Here is a 14,230-nt window from a genome sequence, read left to right on the forward strand (position 1 = left end):
ACCCTACATAGGAGCATGGCAATGCTTATTAAATGATAAGTAAAGGAATTAGACATAATTGTGTACCCAACAGGATTACAACCCCTTCAATGTATTTATGCATATGATTAAATTAAAAGAGGCCACAGTGAAGTGTATTTAATGGCTTAGATACTAATAAACTTGGCTCATTCTGCTGCCGTTGTTATTAATAATATAATTGGCATCTGTTCTGTATTGTGTAGTCCAGAAGGCAAGGCCACTGTGGCTGGGCGTTCTTCACAGAGTAGGCAAGTGACCTGAGGTTCAGAGTAGGCAAGTGACCTGAGGTTCAGAGGAGTTGTGTCACGTTGACCAAAGGACAATTTTAAAATCATTTCTGCATGCAGCAGAAATGTTCATGGTTGATGACACCCAGAGAGGCTGTCCTGAGGTCATGTATGGTAAAGGGAAATAAGGAGTGGAGGTTTCTCAGAGTAAGAGGCCAGGAGGAAGTAAGAAAGTTCAGTTTTCTTTTCTCTGTGATCAAAGGATGGCTGAGTACATGGCTAACCCAACTCTGGATGTCTTATCTTGCATAAGAAATATACAGAAAAGAGTTAGTAACCTTAAATATTGCAAATATTAAAGATATTCCAGTCTCCCCTAGGGGGCCTGAGTTTCCATTATTAGAGGTGATTTTATATTAAGGGAGTTCTCTAGCCCCATCATTCCAGGACTTGAGATAGCAATTTATCTTTGGTAAGACTCCTGACTGGAGATGTTACCACCACTCTGAGAGCTCTGCTAGGGCCCCAAACATGATCTACTTTTTTAAAAACAGAGAATATAAGACCAAATATTGGTTGATTGATTTGATTCTGCAAATAACTCTCCTATTGTTTAGGTAAAATTCCTACCAAGTTGGACTAAGGGGACGCACCAGTGAGCCCAGGCTGGTACTTCTCATAGGAAATGAGAGCTTTACCAATGGTTCTGTATGGGTGTGAATATTTCGTTCCAGGCATCTTTTAAATAGAGCTAATTAATCATGTTGTGAATCCGAGGGGGATGTGGATGTCTGTGTGCTGGAAGGCAGAGAGGGGTGGCACAAATTCCCAAAGGTCATATCATCCTCCCATGTGACTGGCTTTGGCAAGGCCTACTCTTTGCTGCCACCTTCTCTGTCTCCAACAGAGGGCTACAGTTTCCTCTGGGGGCAAAAGTGCGGCAGGACCATGGCAGAATGCGCTGCCCAGTGGGATGGATGGGTTGTCTTCCCCCAGAAGAAGCCACACAGAGCTCTGGCACTTGAGCGATGTCCTCTGCCCCTGCCAGGGATTTCCCACCGTCACATCTCAAATGGGGCTTGAAATTCTGGCTGGGCCAGGAGGAAGGAAGTAGCTTTACCGCTCGGCCGTGCGTCTGCTGATGAGCTCTGGGTGGGCTGGGCAACTGTGGGGAGGTGACAGATTCAGGTATTGAAATCAAATGCTACCTCTGGTACATTTTATAACAATGAGCTAATATGTACCTTCTAAAAACAAATTTTAGGCCTGGCCGGGCGTGGCTCAGCGGTTGAGCATCAGCCTAGGATCCAGGAGATCAGGGTTCAATTCCCGGTCAGGGCACATGCCCGGGTTGCGGGCTGCAGCCAATCAATGACTCTCTCACTGTTGCTGTTTCTATCTCTCTCTCTCCCTCTCCTTTTCTCTCTCTGAAATCAATAAAGATATATTTTTAAAAAATAAAATAAAATAAAAACAAATTTTAGGAGTGTAAGAAGGGGGTCTTAAAAGAGCCTGAGCCCTATGATAAGATCATAACCCTCAATTCATAGGTATGACCAGTCCAATACAAACCCATGTACCTGATTCCTGAAAGACACCTGACCCCTGGCTCAGGTGAAACCTTCACTTGTAAAACCAAGTGGTCAGATAGATGATCTCTGTGGTCCTCTCCCTCAATGATGTATTTCCTTGCTGTTTGAATTCTAACAAGATCTTGTTTATGATGAAAGCTGTCAGCAGATGCTAAAGCTGTCCCTGGGGGAGGGGGTATTATTGTACCCAGACCTCCCTGGGCTGAAGCATGAGGCTGGGTCCATGGAGATGTGTCTGGTCTCTGAATCAGGTGCAGAAGGAAGGGAAGCGCTCATTTGTGACTAAGACCTGCTCTTCAGCAGAATTTCCCCTACTTCCAGGCTGCATCTGGCTCTAATCAGGAGGGGCTCAAGGGGGATGGGGAACAGGTGGCTCTAGGGACTCCAGGGAGAGCAGATACAAATTTGATACCACCTGGAGGTAAAGAAGAGAGCAAAGGGGGTTGTAAAAAGAGCTAAAAACTAGAAACATGACAACCAAATGTAACATGTGACCCTCAGTAGGGTACTGGATTTAAAGACACACATAAAAGACATATTGGGACTATTGGGGGAATTTGAATGTATCGGTATTAAATTTTAAGTATAAAATGGGGGTGGTTATGAATATATATTTATACACATACAGAGAGATGAAGCAAATGTTAAATATTAAAAGTTGGTGAGTGTGGGTGAAGCTTATGTGGTGTTCATTGTGCTATGCCTTCTACTATTCTGCAAGTCTGAGGTTTTTAAAAATAAAAAGTGTTGGAAAATTGCTCGAAAGTCAGAAATGTGCTATAGTTTAGGTTCTCCATTCCTATAATCTCTTCTGAGTTTATTCATCCCATATGTTAAGAAGAACCCACTCCCGTTGTGATTTAAGATCATTTCCTCATGTGTTCTGTTCTCTTTGGAGATGGAGTCAGCATCCTCCTTGTAAGTCTAGGGCTCAGCTGGCTTTGATGATGTGGGAAACCTCAGGCTGTTCCCAGAGCTCATATTTATGTGTTGTGGGCCACTTTCCCCACCACCCCAGGAAGAGCCACTGTTGAGTAACACTGAAGGCAGCTTCTGCTAACACTTGTTGAGCACTCGAGTGAGTGCTCTTTAGCTGCATCAGCTCAGCTGATTCTCAACAGCAAGGCTTGCTTACAAATGGCAGAGCCAGAATGAGAGGAACCCAGGACTCCTCTCAAGCCTTTGTTCTTGACCACCATTGAGTTTATCTCGGGCTGGAGGTCATTGCAATTACCTGGTGAGTATATTCCAAATACACCCCTGTGGGCCCCACCCCCAGGAGTACTGGATCTGCAGTGGGGCTCAGACATCTGTTGCATGGATAGGCGTGGGTCCGTTGTCTCTCTAAGCCTTGGGTGAGTTCCATCGGTGACCCGTCTCCTCTCCCATCACCACTTGGAGAGTCAACCCCTTTAACCTGAGGGGTTTGCCTCAGCCCTTCCTTTCTGCTCAGATCACTGTCTGCTTGCGTTGGCCATGGTAGCCTCACAGGGTGCAAGCTGGGGCCATGGGTTTGGTTGAACTAGTAAACCTACTGTGCACCATTCCTCACGCTTGGCCTGTGGAGGTATCTCAGGAACTCAGGTGTGGGCTCCTGTGGACCCTGGTGCAGAGTGAGGTGTGCCTTCTGAGTCCTCTAGGAGGAGGGGACAGAGGAACCACAGGAGGTGCAGGCTGTGGCTATATCTGCAATGTTTTATTTCTTATTTTTTGAACGAATCTCAAGGGAATTATGCTGAGCGAAAAAAGTCAATTCCAAAAGGCTATATACTGTATTATTCCATTTATATAATCTTCTTGATGTGACAGAGTTACAGAAATAGGGCAGATTAGTGGTGGCCAGGGGTCAGGGGCTGGCGGATTGCTAGTGAAGGACACCATGAGGGACCCTGGTGGCGATGGAAATGCTCTGTACCTGGACTGAATCAGTGTCAATTTCCTGCTTGAGATCTTGTCCTGTAATTTTGAAAGATGTTGCCATAGTGGGAAACTGGGTGAAGGGTACACAGGACCTCTATGTTATTTTTTAACAATTTGACGTGAATCCTCAGTCATCTCAAAATGAAAAAGCTTAATTTAAAAGAGAGAGGCTATAAGGCAAATATGGCAAAATATTAATATCTGTTCTATATGGGTTTTGGAAATCTGTTCTATTTTTTGTTTGATTTTCATCATCTTCTGAATGTTTGAATTATTTAGTAAAAACGAAACCCTCTGGAGTCATCTAGTCAGCCTCTCAAGTATGCACCCCTGCCCGAGACCTCAGGCTGGGGCGATGGAAGCACAGTCCCGAGTTCTGCGAGCTTGGCTGTGGTGCTGGCCTGGCTGCGAACAACGCTTCTGATCTTGCCCTGTCCTCACTGAGCCTGGGAAAGCACCCAACACTCCTGGAGGGCTGGGACTTCCCTGGTAGTTCCCGCGGTGCCCCGTGCATCTCCTTGGCATGTTAACAAAATGGCCAAAATCATACTTCCCTACTGACGCTCGGTGACAGTTGACTTCTCGACTAAAAGAGCTCCTGCGAGGAAGGCTGTCTTCTCACTATAATGCTGCACTTTGTGTATTATAAGAAAAGAGACATACACACTAGAATTTATTTATTATATAGCTAAATCACAACTTTACAATACGTTCAAAAGGGACTAAACGAGACACGGGCAATAGTTTAAATGTAAAAATAGAAAAGAATCAGTTAAGTCCAAAAAAGATCAGTTAAGTTGGAATGGAATCTTAGGAATTGTTAACACGCAAGGTGTTTGCAACACGGTGTCACAGGAGGGACTTGGCCGTAGCAGGGCTATTCACATGGATTCTGAATGACAATCAGAAGATATTCCTTATCTGTGGAAAGATACGGGCAGAATTAATCCACTCGGAAAATTAAATATAATAAATGAATACTTTAGCTAATCTGCTTTTCTCTTTGAAACATCACTTGGACCTTGTGTAGACCAGTGGCTTTCCACACTGGATGCACATCAGAATCACCTGTTGAGCTTTAAAAAAATACCATTACCTGGGGCCCAGCCCCAGATATTCTGATTCCATTGGTCTGGGGTACAGTCCTGGTATCAATCAATCATTTCTGTAAAGCTCTCCAAGTGATTCCAATGTGCAGCCAGGGTGAGAATGCAGGTGTAGAAAAAGCTTTATTTAGTTTATGGGTAATTCTGATTCTATAGATGTACTACTGGGGAGAAGTTTATTCTGGACTAGGTCTAGGAGCATGAGTCTTGTTTCACACTGACATCTACCAACACTGGAAATGCATTTCCTTCATGGAAAGAAGTATTTTGGTGGCTGCTCTCTTTGGGTAGGCCAGGACGATGTGAGCTCCTCACGAGGGGGATTTAAGAATCTATAGGCCTTTGATCCACCCCCATTTGGTCCCCTGGACAGGAGGCATTTATCCCACTCTACAGAAAATCTGTGTGCTACGTTCACCCTGCATGAGACCTACATCTCCTAAATTTTTAAAATACTAATGATAAATGCAAGTGGGCAAAACTCATCTTCAAAGGTCAAATTCATCACTAATGTCACACAACTTTCAAGATGGAATTTTCAGATGCAAACATGTCTTCATTTTATAATTGAAGAACATGACGTGTCATGTTGCATATTAAAACCTATACTCCTTGTTCTCTGAAACAGAGCTTTCATATGGTAAAGTAGAAAGATGCTTTAAATATGAAATAAAATGCCAAATTACCTGGAGCCACCATGATTTCGTGTTTCTTTGATCTGATCCTAAGAAAGGTGAGGTCGTTCTGAGGATCAATATCACGGACTGTGCTCCTGGCTTTCATAGTCAGCTGATGGAGAAGACCTGCATATTGAACTGTTGTTGAGTTGTCCAAGGTTGTTCGGATCGGAATGCCTGTTATGAGATTTAATTTGGTGTTAAAATTTTTTTATTTTATTATAAAAGTAATATGCACATTCCAGAAATATGGAAACCAGTTATAATTGTTAGGAGGAAGAAAAAGTGATGGCTGGCATTACTCACTGTAACAATTTTAGTTTATTTTCTTCCAATCTGTTGTTTCTGCATAGATTTAAAAAAATACTTGGGTCAGCCCTGGCTGGGCAGCCCAGTTGGTTGGAGCATCCTCCTGTACACCAAGAGGTAGTGGGTTTGATTTCTGGTCAGGCACAGACTCAGGTTTCGGGTTTGATCCTTGGTCAGGGCATGTATGGGAGGCAACCCATTGATGTTTGTCTCTCTCATATCAGTCTCTCTCTCTCTTTCTCTAAACATATCCTTGGGTGAGATTAAAAAAAAATACTTGGGTCAAACTGTAATTATAAATTTGGTGATTGCTTTTTTCTTCATTTAAATGACAATATACAAGTTGTCCATGACAATGTCATCCATATTATTTTGAACGGCTGTACATTTTACTATTTTATGGATATATTATAATCAATCGCTACTGTTGGATTATTAGGTATCGTGGTTTTTGTTTTTGTAGCTAATGGTGTGATGAACATTTCTGTGCACAAATCTTTTGTAAGTTGTTAAATGATTATTTCAGTACTAAGTGAACATACTACTACTAGACAAAATGCATTCCAAGTGTCCTGATTACGGAGAGTCTGCTTTGAAATGCTTGGTGTTTGATGTGGTGCTGGTTTCCTCCCAAGGCCAGAGTTAGAAGGCGGTATCCCTGCATATGCTGGACAGTATAGCAAAAGGGACTTTGGGAGTTTCTTTGTAACATACAGTATTTAGCAAAACTTAAAATTTTATATTAGAAAACACAGCGACAAAGACACTAGTTTCGCTGGGCATTTCCTGGTTTGCCCTCATTCCTGGTATAAGTATTATTAAATTTGGCTACTTGTGTGCTCTATTGCTCTATGATATGTGTTTAAAATAGAACCTATTAATTTAACTGGAAAAATCTAGCCAGACAAATATGCAAGTATAATTCAATTCAGTTCAAATCAATCTAGTTTAATTCGGGTCACTCAGCGCTCAGTGCTCATTAAGTAACAGGCTCTGTGCTAGGTATTTTTCATATATTGTATCTAATCAGAAGTGGTTTTCGTATTATTTTGAGAACTACCGCATAGCCAGGGAATCCCAGAAATTTGATTTGCAAATTTGCCTTTAATTTAGGGGGACATATGAAGGTGAGTTAGGGATCACTGTTAGACTCCTCAGGTACTCGAACTGAGGCCAATCAATGAGAGGCTAACGTGACTCTTAGTTTTCCCTCAGAGAATGTAATTTCAGAAACTCCTGAACGAGATGAGCACTTCAACAGTGGAACAGCATCACAAACTTGGGATTTTAGCTGTTTTCCATGAAACTTTGAGAGTCTCAATTCTGACTCTGAAACAGATTAACTGCTTTCTTTTTTATGAAAAGTGTTCTCTCTAGAATAGGTCTTAGAGCAAAACAATAGGGGGGCAATATTTACAGGAAAACCTACTCAATGAACAAGGCTCCATCTACACTTGTTAATTTTCGTATTATTATTTGTTGGCCACCTCCCCCCAGAAGTCAGTTTTGTCTTTCACGGCTGATGACACATCCCACAGCATGTGTCTTTAACAGGCAGGAGAGTGGAACGTAGCAAGCACTCAACCTTGTAAGAGCCCTTTTTTGATGAACAGTTTTATTTTGCATCCTGAATAGTGACTACCTACAAAGTCTGCATTGCTCAGTGTCAAAACAAGAAATACAACCAGAATAAATTATTTAAAATGCAGATGACAAGATATGAATCAGATGCTCAGACCTATTTAGCTAGTCTTTTCCTGATCCAGGGCGATAAATAAAGCAGCCGGCCTTTCTGAGTAGTAAGTGCACACTGTGGAAAGTCTTGGACTTTTTCATATCCCCTATAGACACTTGAAAAAAAAAATCAGTCAACAAAGATTTATGGAGCTCTTGCTTGGTGCCATGCAAGGTAATTAAAAAATAATTTGTTAAGAAGTAATTTTGGCACATGGTGTAAAACTCTCCCACTTCCCCTTCTGAGAGGTAACCGCTGCTCCGGGTCTCTCTGGTACTCTTCCCGAGGGCCTCTAAGCCTTTTAAAGTAGGTATGTGCTTGTATTCTTTAATCGTATCATTCTCTATTTTGCACCCATTTTTTTCATTTAATGTACTTTGGAAATGGTTCCATTCAGTACCCACAAGGCTAGGTCATTCACGTTAATGACTATGTAATAGGACTGTCGAGTGGATGCTTTGTAATACGCTTAACTAACGCATCCTCCTGACTTGCATCTAGGCTGTTCCCCATCTCTGACTTTTATAAACAAGGTTGCAGAGCATGTCCCTGTGCATGCCATCTCCCATTTGCATATATGCATAGGATAAATTCCTAAAATGGAACTTTGGAACAGAGAGCATGAATTTGATATTGCTGAATTTATGGCACTGTTTTAAAACGACTCTTTATGATCCCAGTACGCTGGTCCTCCCCCACTGTATATTTGTTCTTTGGTTGATAGATTGTATTTCAAAAATAAAAGGAGTTGGCTGGATGGCTGATAATATCTAATGAAAGTCAAAGGATAAGTTGTTAGAAATGTCAAGAATATTTAAAATTAAGATCCTACAGAAATCAGGCTTATATCCATAAGAATATATGACAGGTGTGACTGCCTGGGAAATATATACACACACTCACACACACATATATACATACGCACACACAGACACAGTGCCCCAAAAAATGTATACACACTTTAAGAGCTGACAGCCCAATTTAGAAAAAGAAATGTATTTTAATAAACACTGTCTTAATAATTATTCAAAGTGTGCGTATACATTTTGGGGATACCCTATATATACACATTCTAATTCAATGATCAGTGCTGTATCACTGTAAATAATGAATGGTTTTCTAAATGGGAAATCAATGCTAACACAGAGTCTTCTCTAACAAAAACCTATACCATTCAGCCTTGGGCTAAAATGATAAGTCTCCTTTATTGTCACGAAAAGGAAGTCTATGTTTCAATAACGGTGAAACCACAAAACTCTATTTAACTTGGCATATGAAAAGGTCCAAATGTATAAACATGGTAGGCGGCCTGCGTAACCACAAATAACACCTGAAAATATGTTAAAATGATTTGCCTAGACTTAGTGGACTAACACCACTAGCAGAGAACAAGACCACATAAACACCATCTTAGTTAAATATTTTCAGTATCAAATTTCATGGGACTTCTGAAAGCTACAAAGCTGCACTATAATAAATGGCACTTTCATCTAAAATGGAGTAGGCTGTTGAAATGGAGTATTTTATTACATTCTGGTCACATAACTTATACCACATTCTATTAATAAACATCCTTGTCTTATACTCTGGTTATTAATAATCTGACCGTAAAAATAAACCCCTCATTTATATTTTTAGGGAAAAGGCTAATTTGGATTTCAGAAGAGTGCCCTGAATCCTAACACAACCTTATCAAAGTAGAGGTTAATTAGAAGAACTTAATGGGTCTTAAAAATAATATTTTGTTGCTTTTGTATGAGAAAAATGTTACGAAACCCCAGGAAAATAATATAAAAATCACTTTTAATTCTGCCTCTTGGAGATAATTACCGTAAAACATCTCAACCTTTTCTTCCATATTTATTCTAAGTTTCTACATGTGTGCTTGGCTGTATTTTTGATTAGAAAATGTTGGGTACTGCTATGTTTCCTGATTTTTTTCATCTACTATTATGAATAGTTTCCCATGAGTCTAAATATTCTTCAGCATTTTAAATAGAGGAATAGTTCATCAAGTAAATATTACATAGCTAATTTAAAATTTCCCCTGCTGTTGGGATAGATCAGCGATTTTCAACCTTTTTCATCTCATGGCACACAAACCAATTGCAAAAATTCTGCAGCACACCAAAAATACATTTTTTTTGCCGATCTGACAAAAAAAAAAGGTATAATTTAGATTTATTCACATAAGATGGCTATTGTTCTGTTGGCTGTCTTTTTTTGTTTTTGTTTTTTAATTTGACAATCTAAGAGAAAAGAGGTCAGTGCCCCTGACTAAATAGTCAGGTACTGCATGTTTTAAAAATTCTGTGGCACACTGGTTGAAAATCACTGGAATAGGTTTATTTACTTATTTCTCTGTTTATATATTGCTATTCTGTATGATGCCTCAGTGAGTATCTTTTGTACCTAAATCTTTCTTCATCACTTCTTAGGATAAATTCCTAGGAGTGGAATCACAGATCAAAGGGTATGGATATTGTTCAGACATCTGATGCATATTGCCAAGATTATGTACTTTAGACTAAGATCTTCCAAAGTAACACACAGGTGAGTTGACCTGGATGTTACAGATGAATGCACCTATATTGGGCTGAATAGTGTGTGCCCCACCCCCCACTACGCACACAATTCAGGTTTAACCTAAACCTCAGAATGTGACCTTGTTTGGAGATAGGGTCTTTGCAGATGTGATGAGTTAAGATGAAGTCACACTGAATTAAGGTGGACCCTTATCCAATGACTGGTGTCTTTTCTTTATAAGAAGAAAAACAGAAACACGGAGAAGATGATGGAGATGGAGATTGGAGGGATGCATCTACAAGCCAAGCATGCCAATGATTGCTGGAAACCACCAGAAACTGGGAGACAGGCAAGGAAGGATCTTGTTGTAGAGCCTCCAAAGACAGCTTGGCCCTGATGACATCTTTATTTCAACTTCTAGCTTCCAGAACTGAGAGAGAATAGCTTTTTTTTAAGCCACTAGGTATGTAGTACTTTGTTACGGCAGCCAAAGGAAAGGAATATAGCACCTCTGTGGAGTGGCAAAGATCAACACATCTTAGGAGGTGGCAGGGTTTATGTAAATGCTTGGACCTAAAATCAGTTCCACCAGAACCAAGCACTAGGGTTGGATTGCTTCCTGGAAATATTAGACATAGATCTGGACTTAACTATAGGGCTGATCTTAAGTCCACTCTCTCCTGATCACTCTAGCTGGGAGTATTTATTATATCCATTTGATGTTATATTTCATTTAATTTTGTAAAACACATCAGATGTTTTATCTGTACAAATCAGTTAAAAACCCCCACATTCTCAGAACTATTTATTTATAATTATATTAAGTGTTGGGTATTGTGCCAGGCACTTGAAAATTATTATTTCACTTATCACAACCATCAGTAAAGTAGGTTATTTTCCATTTTTAATAATAAGGGATTGAAGTTCAGAGTTTAAACAGACTTTAAATTGTTTAAGATTTAAAGCCATCAATAAATATTGATGGATTTGCTCAAATAATGATTAGCTGTGAGGTTCTGTTGCCAAGCACTGGGTTGGCAATGTGCCAATCCCATGGTTGCACCATGAATTATATGAAGTAACTACTCTTATTTCAACAAATACTCTGGGATTTGTGGCACCTCTTGCCCTTACAAATGCCTGATTTAGCAATGAAATGAGCAAGAGCCTTTAAGAGGTTGCCACCATAGCTGAACCTGGGGCAGGCAATGTGCCAGGTAAATGCTTTGTGGATTAATAGGCACTGTGGAGTGAGAGCAAGTTTCTGGTATAAATCTACAGGTTTCATAGGTGGAAATGTACTGGCCTTTCTTATACTATAACCACAAAAACTATACTATAAATTTCAACTAATTCTTAAAGAATTTTATTAAATATGGTAAAGGAACAATTTCATTTAAAATGAAGGCCAAACCTCTGTACCCTCTACCATGTTAAAACAAAAACTGCCAACAATGATATTTTTCCTGTCTTCAATATAGAAGTCTCACTGGTACTCCTGAAATGTTAGAAGAGAGTTACCAAAGCTTTCAAAATTAGGCAAGGTATAGTGTTTCTTAGCAATATGTAGACATTTTTAGACATGTCTTATTCACATTTATATCCCTAGTTCTTAGCAGAGTGCTTGGCATGTAATACTCAATAGGTGTTTGGTAAGTAAATGTTATAACTAAAATATACAGAATATGCTTTTGAGTTCAAATTCTAAGATGCTTGTCTTAAGGCATGGCACAACAATCAGGGGCTTGGTTGGCTTCTGCAGGTCAAGAAGGCAGCCGGTGATGTTTTACCTTCTGCATTTACAACCATTGTTCCAATAACCCCTTTATGGCTTTGTATCCTCTTTAGGGTTTCCTCCACTTCTGCCTGGAAGAGATCAAGATGGCAAGTAACCAAAAGGTTGTTTGTGGTGACCCCAATCCTATAGAGAATAATATTTGGAAAGAGCACTACTCTCCTATTTCTTTAACCTAAGATACTAGATACTATAATCTCAGACTTTTGGAAGAGAGCTTGGAAACTCTCCAGTCCCATATACAAGCCTACTTAGGACCCCTGGCTGACAACCCTGACAAGTCTCTTGGCTTGAACTCCTCTACAGTCAGAAAGCTTACTGCCTCACAAGAGCTCATTCCATTTTTTTCTACTTACTGGAAAAGTATTCTTTACATTGGACAGAAATCTGCTCCAGATCATCTTTCACTCATTGATCTTTCCATATTTATATGAAAAATTCCCTTTCTACATTGTAGTACTTTAACATTTATAGAGTTATATCATTGCCACCCTCTGTCTAAAAGTGTCCCTTAATGCGAAATCTTATTTTTCAGTCCTAGATGTTACCTATTTGGGAGTTCAGATGATTAAATTGAGGATATTCTGTAAAAACATATTCCAGGATTCCAGGAATCGCTTGGTAACTATGGCCTGTTTCTCAGTGCAAGCTGAATGTTCAACCATGAATGATTATGTTAGAACCCCATCCCTGGGTATTAACCTCAGCCTTCTGATTGAATTTTATGCATAAACTACACTGTAGCAGTTTTTTTTCCTTCTACAAATGCTAACAGCAAGAATCATCTTTTCCAAACCTGCATATTGTTCATAACTGAGTAACTACTGGATATTCTGAATTCAGACATTATTCTGCAGAGTCTCTTGAGGGTTTGCGATATTTTTCCCCCTCCCAACACTGTACAAGTGAACATTATGTTGTTTAGGCAAGACAGTTTTCTTTTGCACCTGATGTGAGTGGGAAAAGTTATTTCCTCTTTTGTTACCACTATAGAGGTGTTTTCTAAATTTCAGGCATTTATGTGCTAGAGTCACAATTTGTGACATTATGAATACCATCTATATGATTTACCTAGCACGTCCTTTAAATGACCTCACTGCTAAAAGCTTAAGTGAATGCATTTTCAAAGGAAATTATACATCACTACCAGAAATGGAAACCTGGTGTTATTAGTCATAAACAGAAATAACCAAGGAAAACAAGGGGTGAATCATATTATTATATTCTACCCTAATAAAACCCCCCAAGCCTGAAGTCTATTCTTGAGTGAAAATTTGACAATGTGAAATGACAGCATTATAACGGCCTCCCATAACAACGAATGTTTGCATTTCATTTTGGGAAATACTGCACTTAAAGCATAATAGCTGTACAGGGGATCAGGAATTTATTACCTCGTTGCCATCTCTAAGACAATGTCCACAGCCCCTTACCATCGCTGCCTCGTTCACCCCTTTCTCTTTCACTTCTCTCCCCAACGCCTCTCTCTGCTTTCCCTAAACTTTCCTTCCCTTTTCCCAGTTCTCGCCTTTCTTGCTTTCCGAGCCCTCCTGCTACAATCTCTGGATCCCCACCCCCTTCCCATTCCTCTTAAAACTCTTTGCTTTCACCTTGCTCCTCTTCAAACTTCCCCATCTCCACTTTCCTTTCCCTTTCCCTCCGTCCCTCCCTCCCTATTTATTCTCTCCCCTCCCTTTCCTCTTCCCTCCGTTCTCTTCGTTTATTTTCTTCCCTCTCAATCTCTCTTCCTTCTCCCCTCTCTCCACTGCTTTGCGCCCCCTGCCCCCCTCTTCCTTTCCTTTCGGGGTGATTTTTCCTCTCCGTCCCCTTCCTCCCCTTTTCACACTTTTCTCGTGGTCGAGATCTCTCACCCCCCACACGGACTTTCATCCCCTCAGGGTCTCTCTTCTCTTTCTCGATATCGCCCCTCCCCAAGGACCACCTCCAAAAATCACTCCCTTAGGTGCCTAGGCCCCAAGACAGCGCTCCCCATGTGGACTTCTTCCTCCCCGCCCCCATGGCCGCCCTCTCGGCCCTCTAGGGGTCTCCTAGTCTCCCTCCCAAGAAGCTTCCGGAGACCCCCGCCTGCTGGACCTCGGGACAGCGAAGGCCCACGCGGGTCCGCGCCCTTGCAGCTGCGGCTCGCGGACGGAGACCCCAGATTTACCATCGCGCCGGCGGCGAAAACTCCGGGCTCAGTCCGGCTCTACGGCTGCCTGGGTTGTCAACAACGCTTCCAGCCGTTGCTAGGAGACGGAGGAGGAAGTGCGCCCCCGGAAGCCGGGGAGCCCGCGCCTGCGCAAAGGGCCGGGCAGCCGCCGC

General features: G+C 41.1%; 1 protein-coding gene across 1 annotated transcript; it reads right to left on the reverse strand.

Moving 5' to 3' along the window:
* Positions 1–4,425: 4,425 nt before the first annotated feature.
* On the reverse strand, positions 4,426–14,162 carry DYNLRB2 (dynein light chain roadblock-type 2). The gene is made up of 4 exons (XM_016196861.2): positions 14,076–14,162; positions 11,904–11,979; positions 5,553–5,720; positions 4,426–4,681 (listed from the first exon to the last, which is right to left on the reverse strand). Exons 1-4 carry the CDS (start codon positions 14,076–14,078, stop codon positions 4,638–4,640), a joined length of 291 nt encoding a protein of 96 aa, XP_016052347.1. The 5' UTR covers positions 14,079–14,162; the 3' UTR covers positions 4,426–4,637.
* Positions 14,163–14,230: the final 68 nt, after the last annotated feature.

The sequence above is a fragment of the Miniopterus natalensis genome, chromosome 18 (assembly GCF_054644295.1).
Source record: "Miniopterus natalensis isolate mMinNat1 chromosome 18, mMinNat1.hap1, whole genome shotgun sequence".
Lineage (NCBI taxonomy): Eukaryota > Metazoa > Chordata > Mammalia > Chiroptera > Miniopteridae > Miniopterus > Miniopterus natalensis.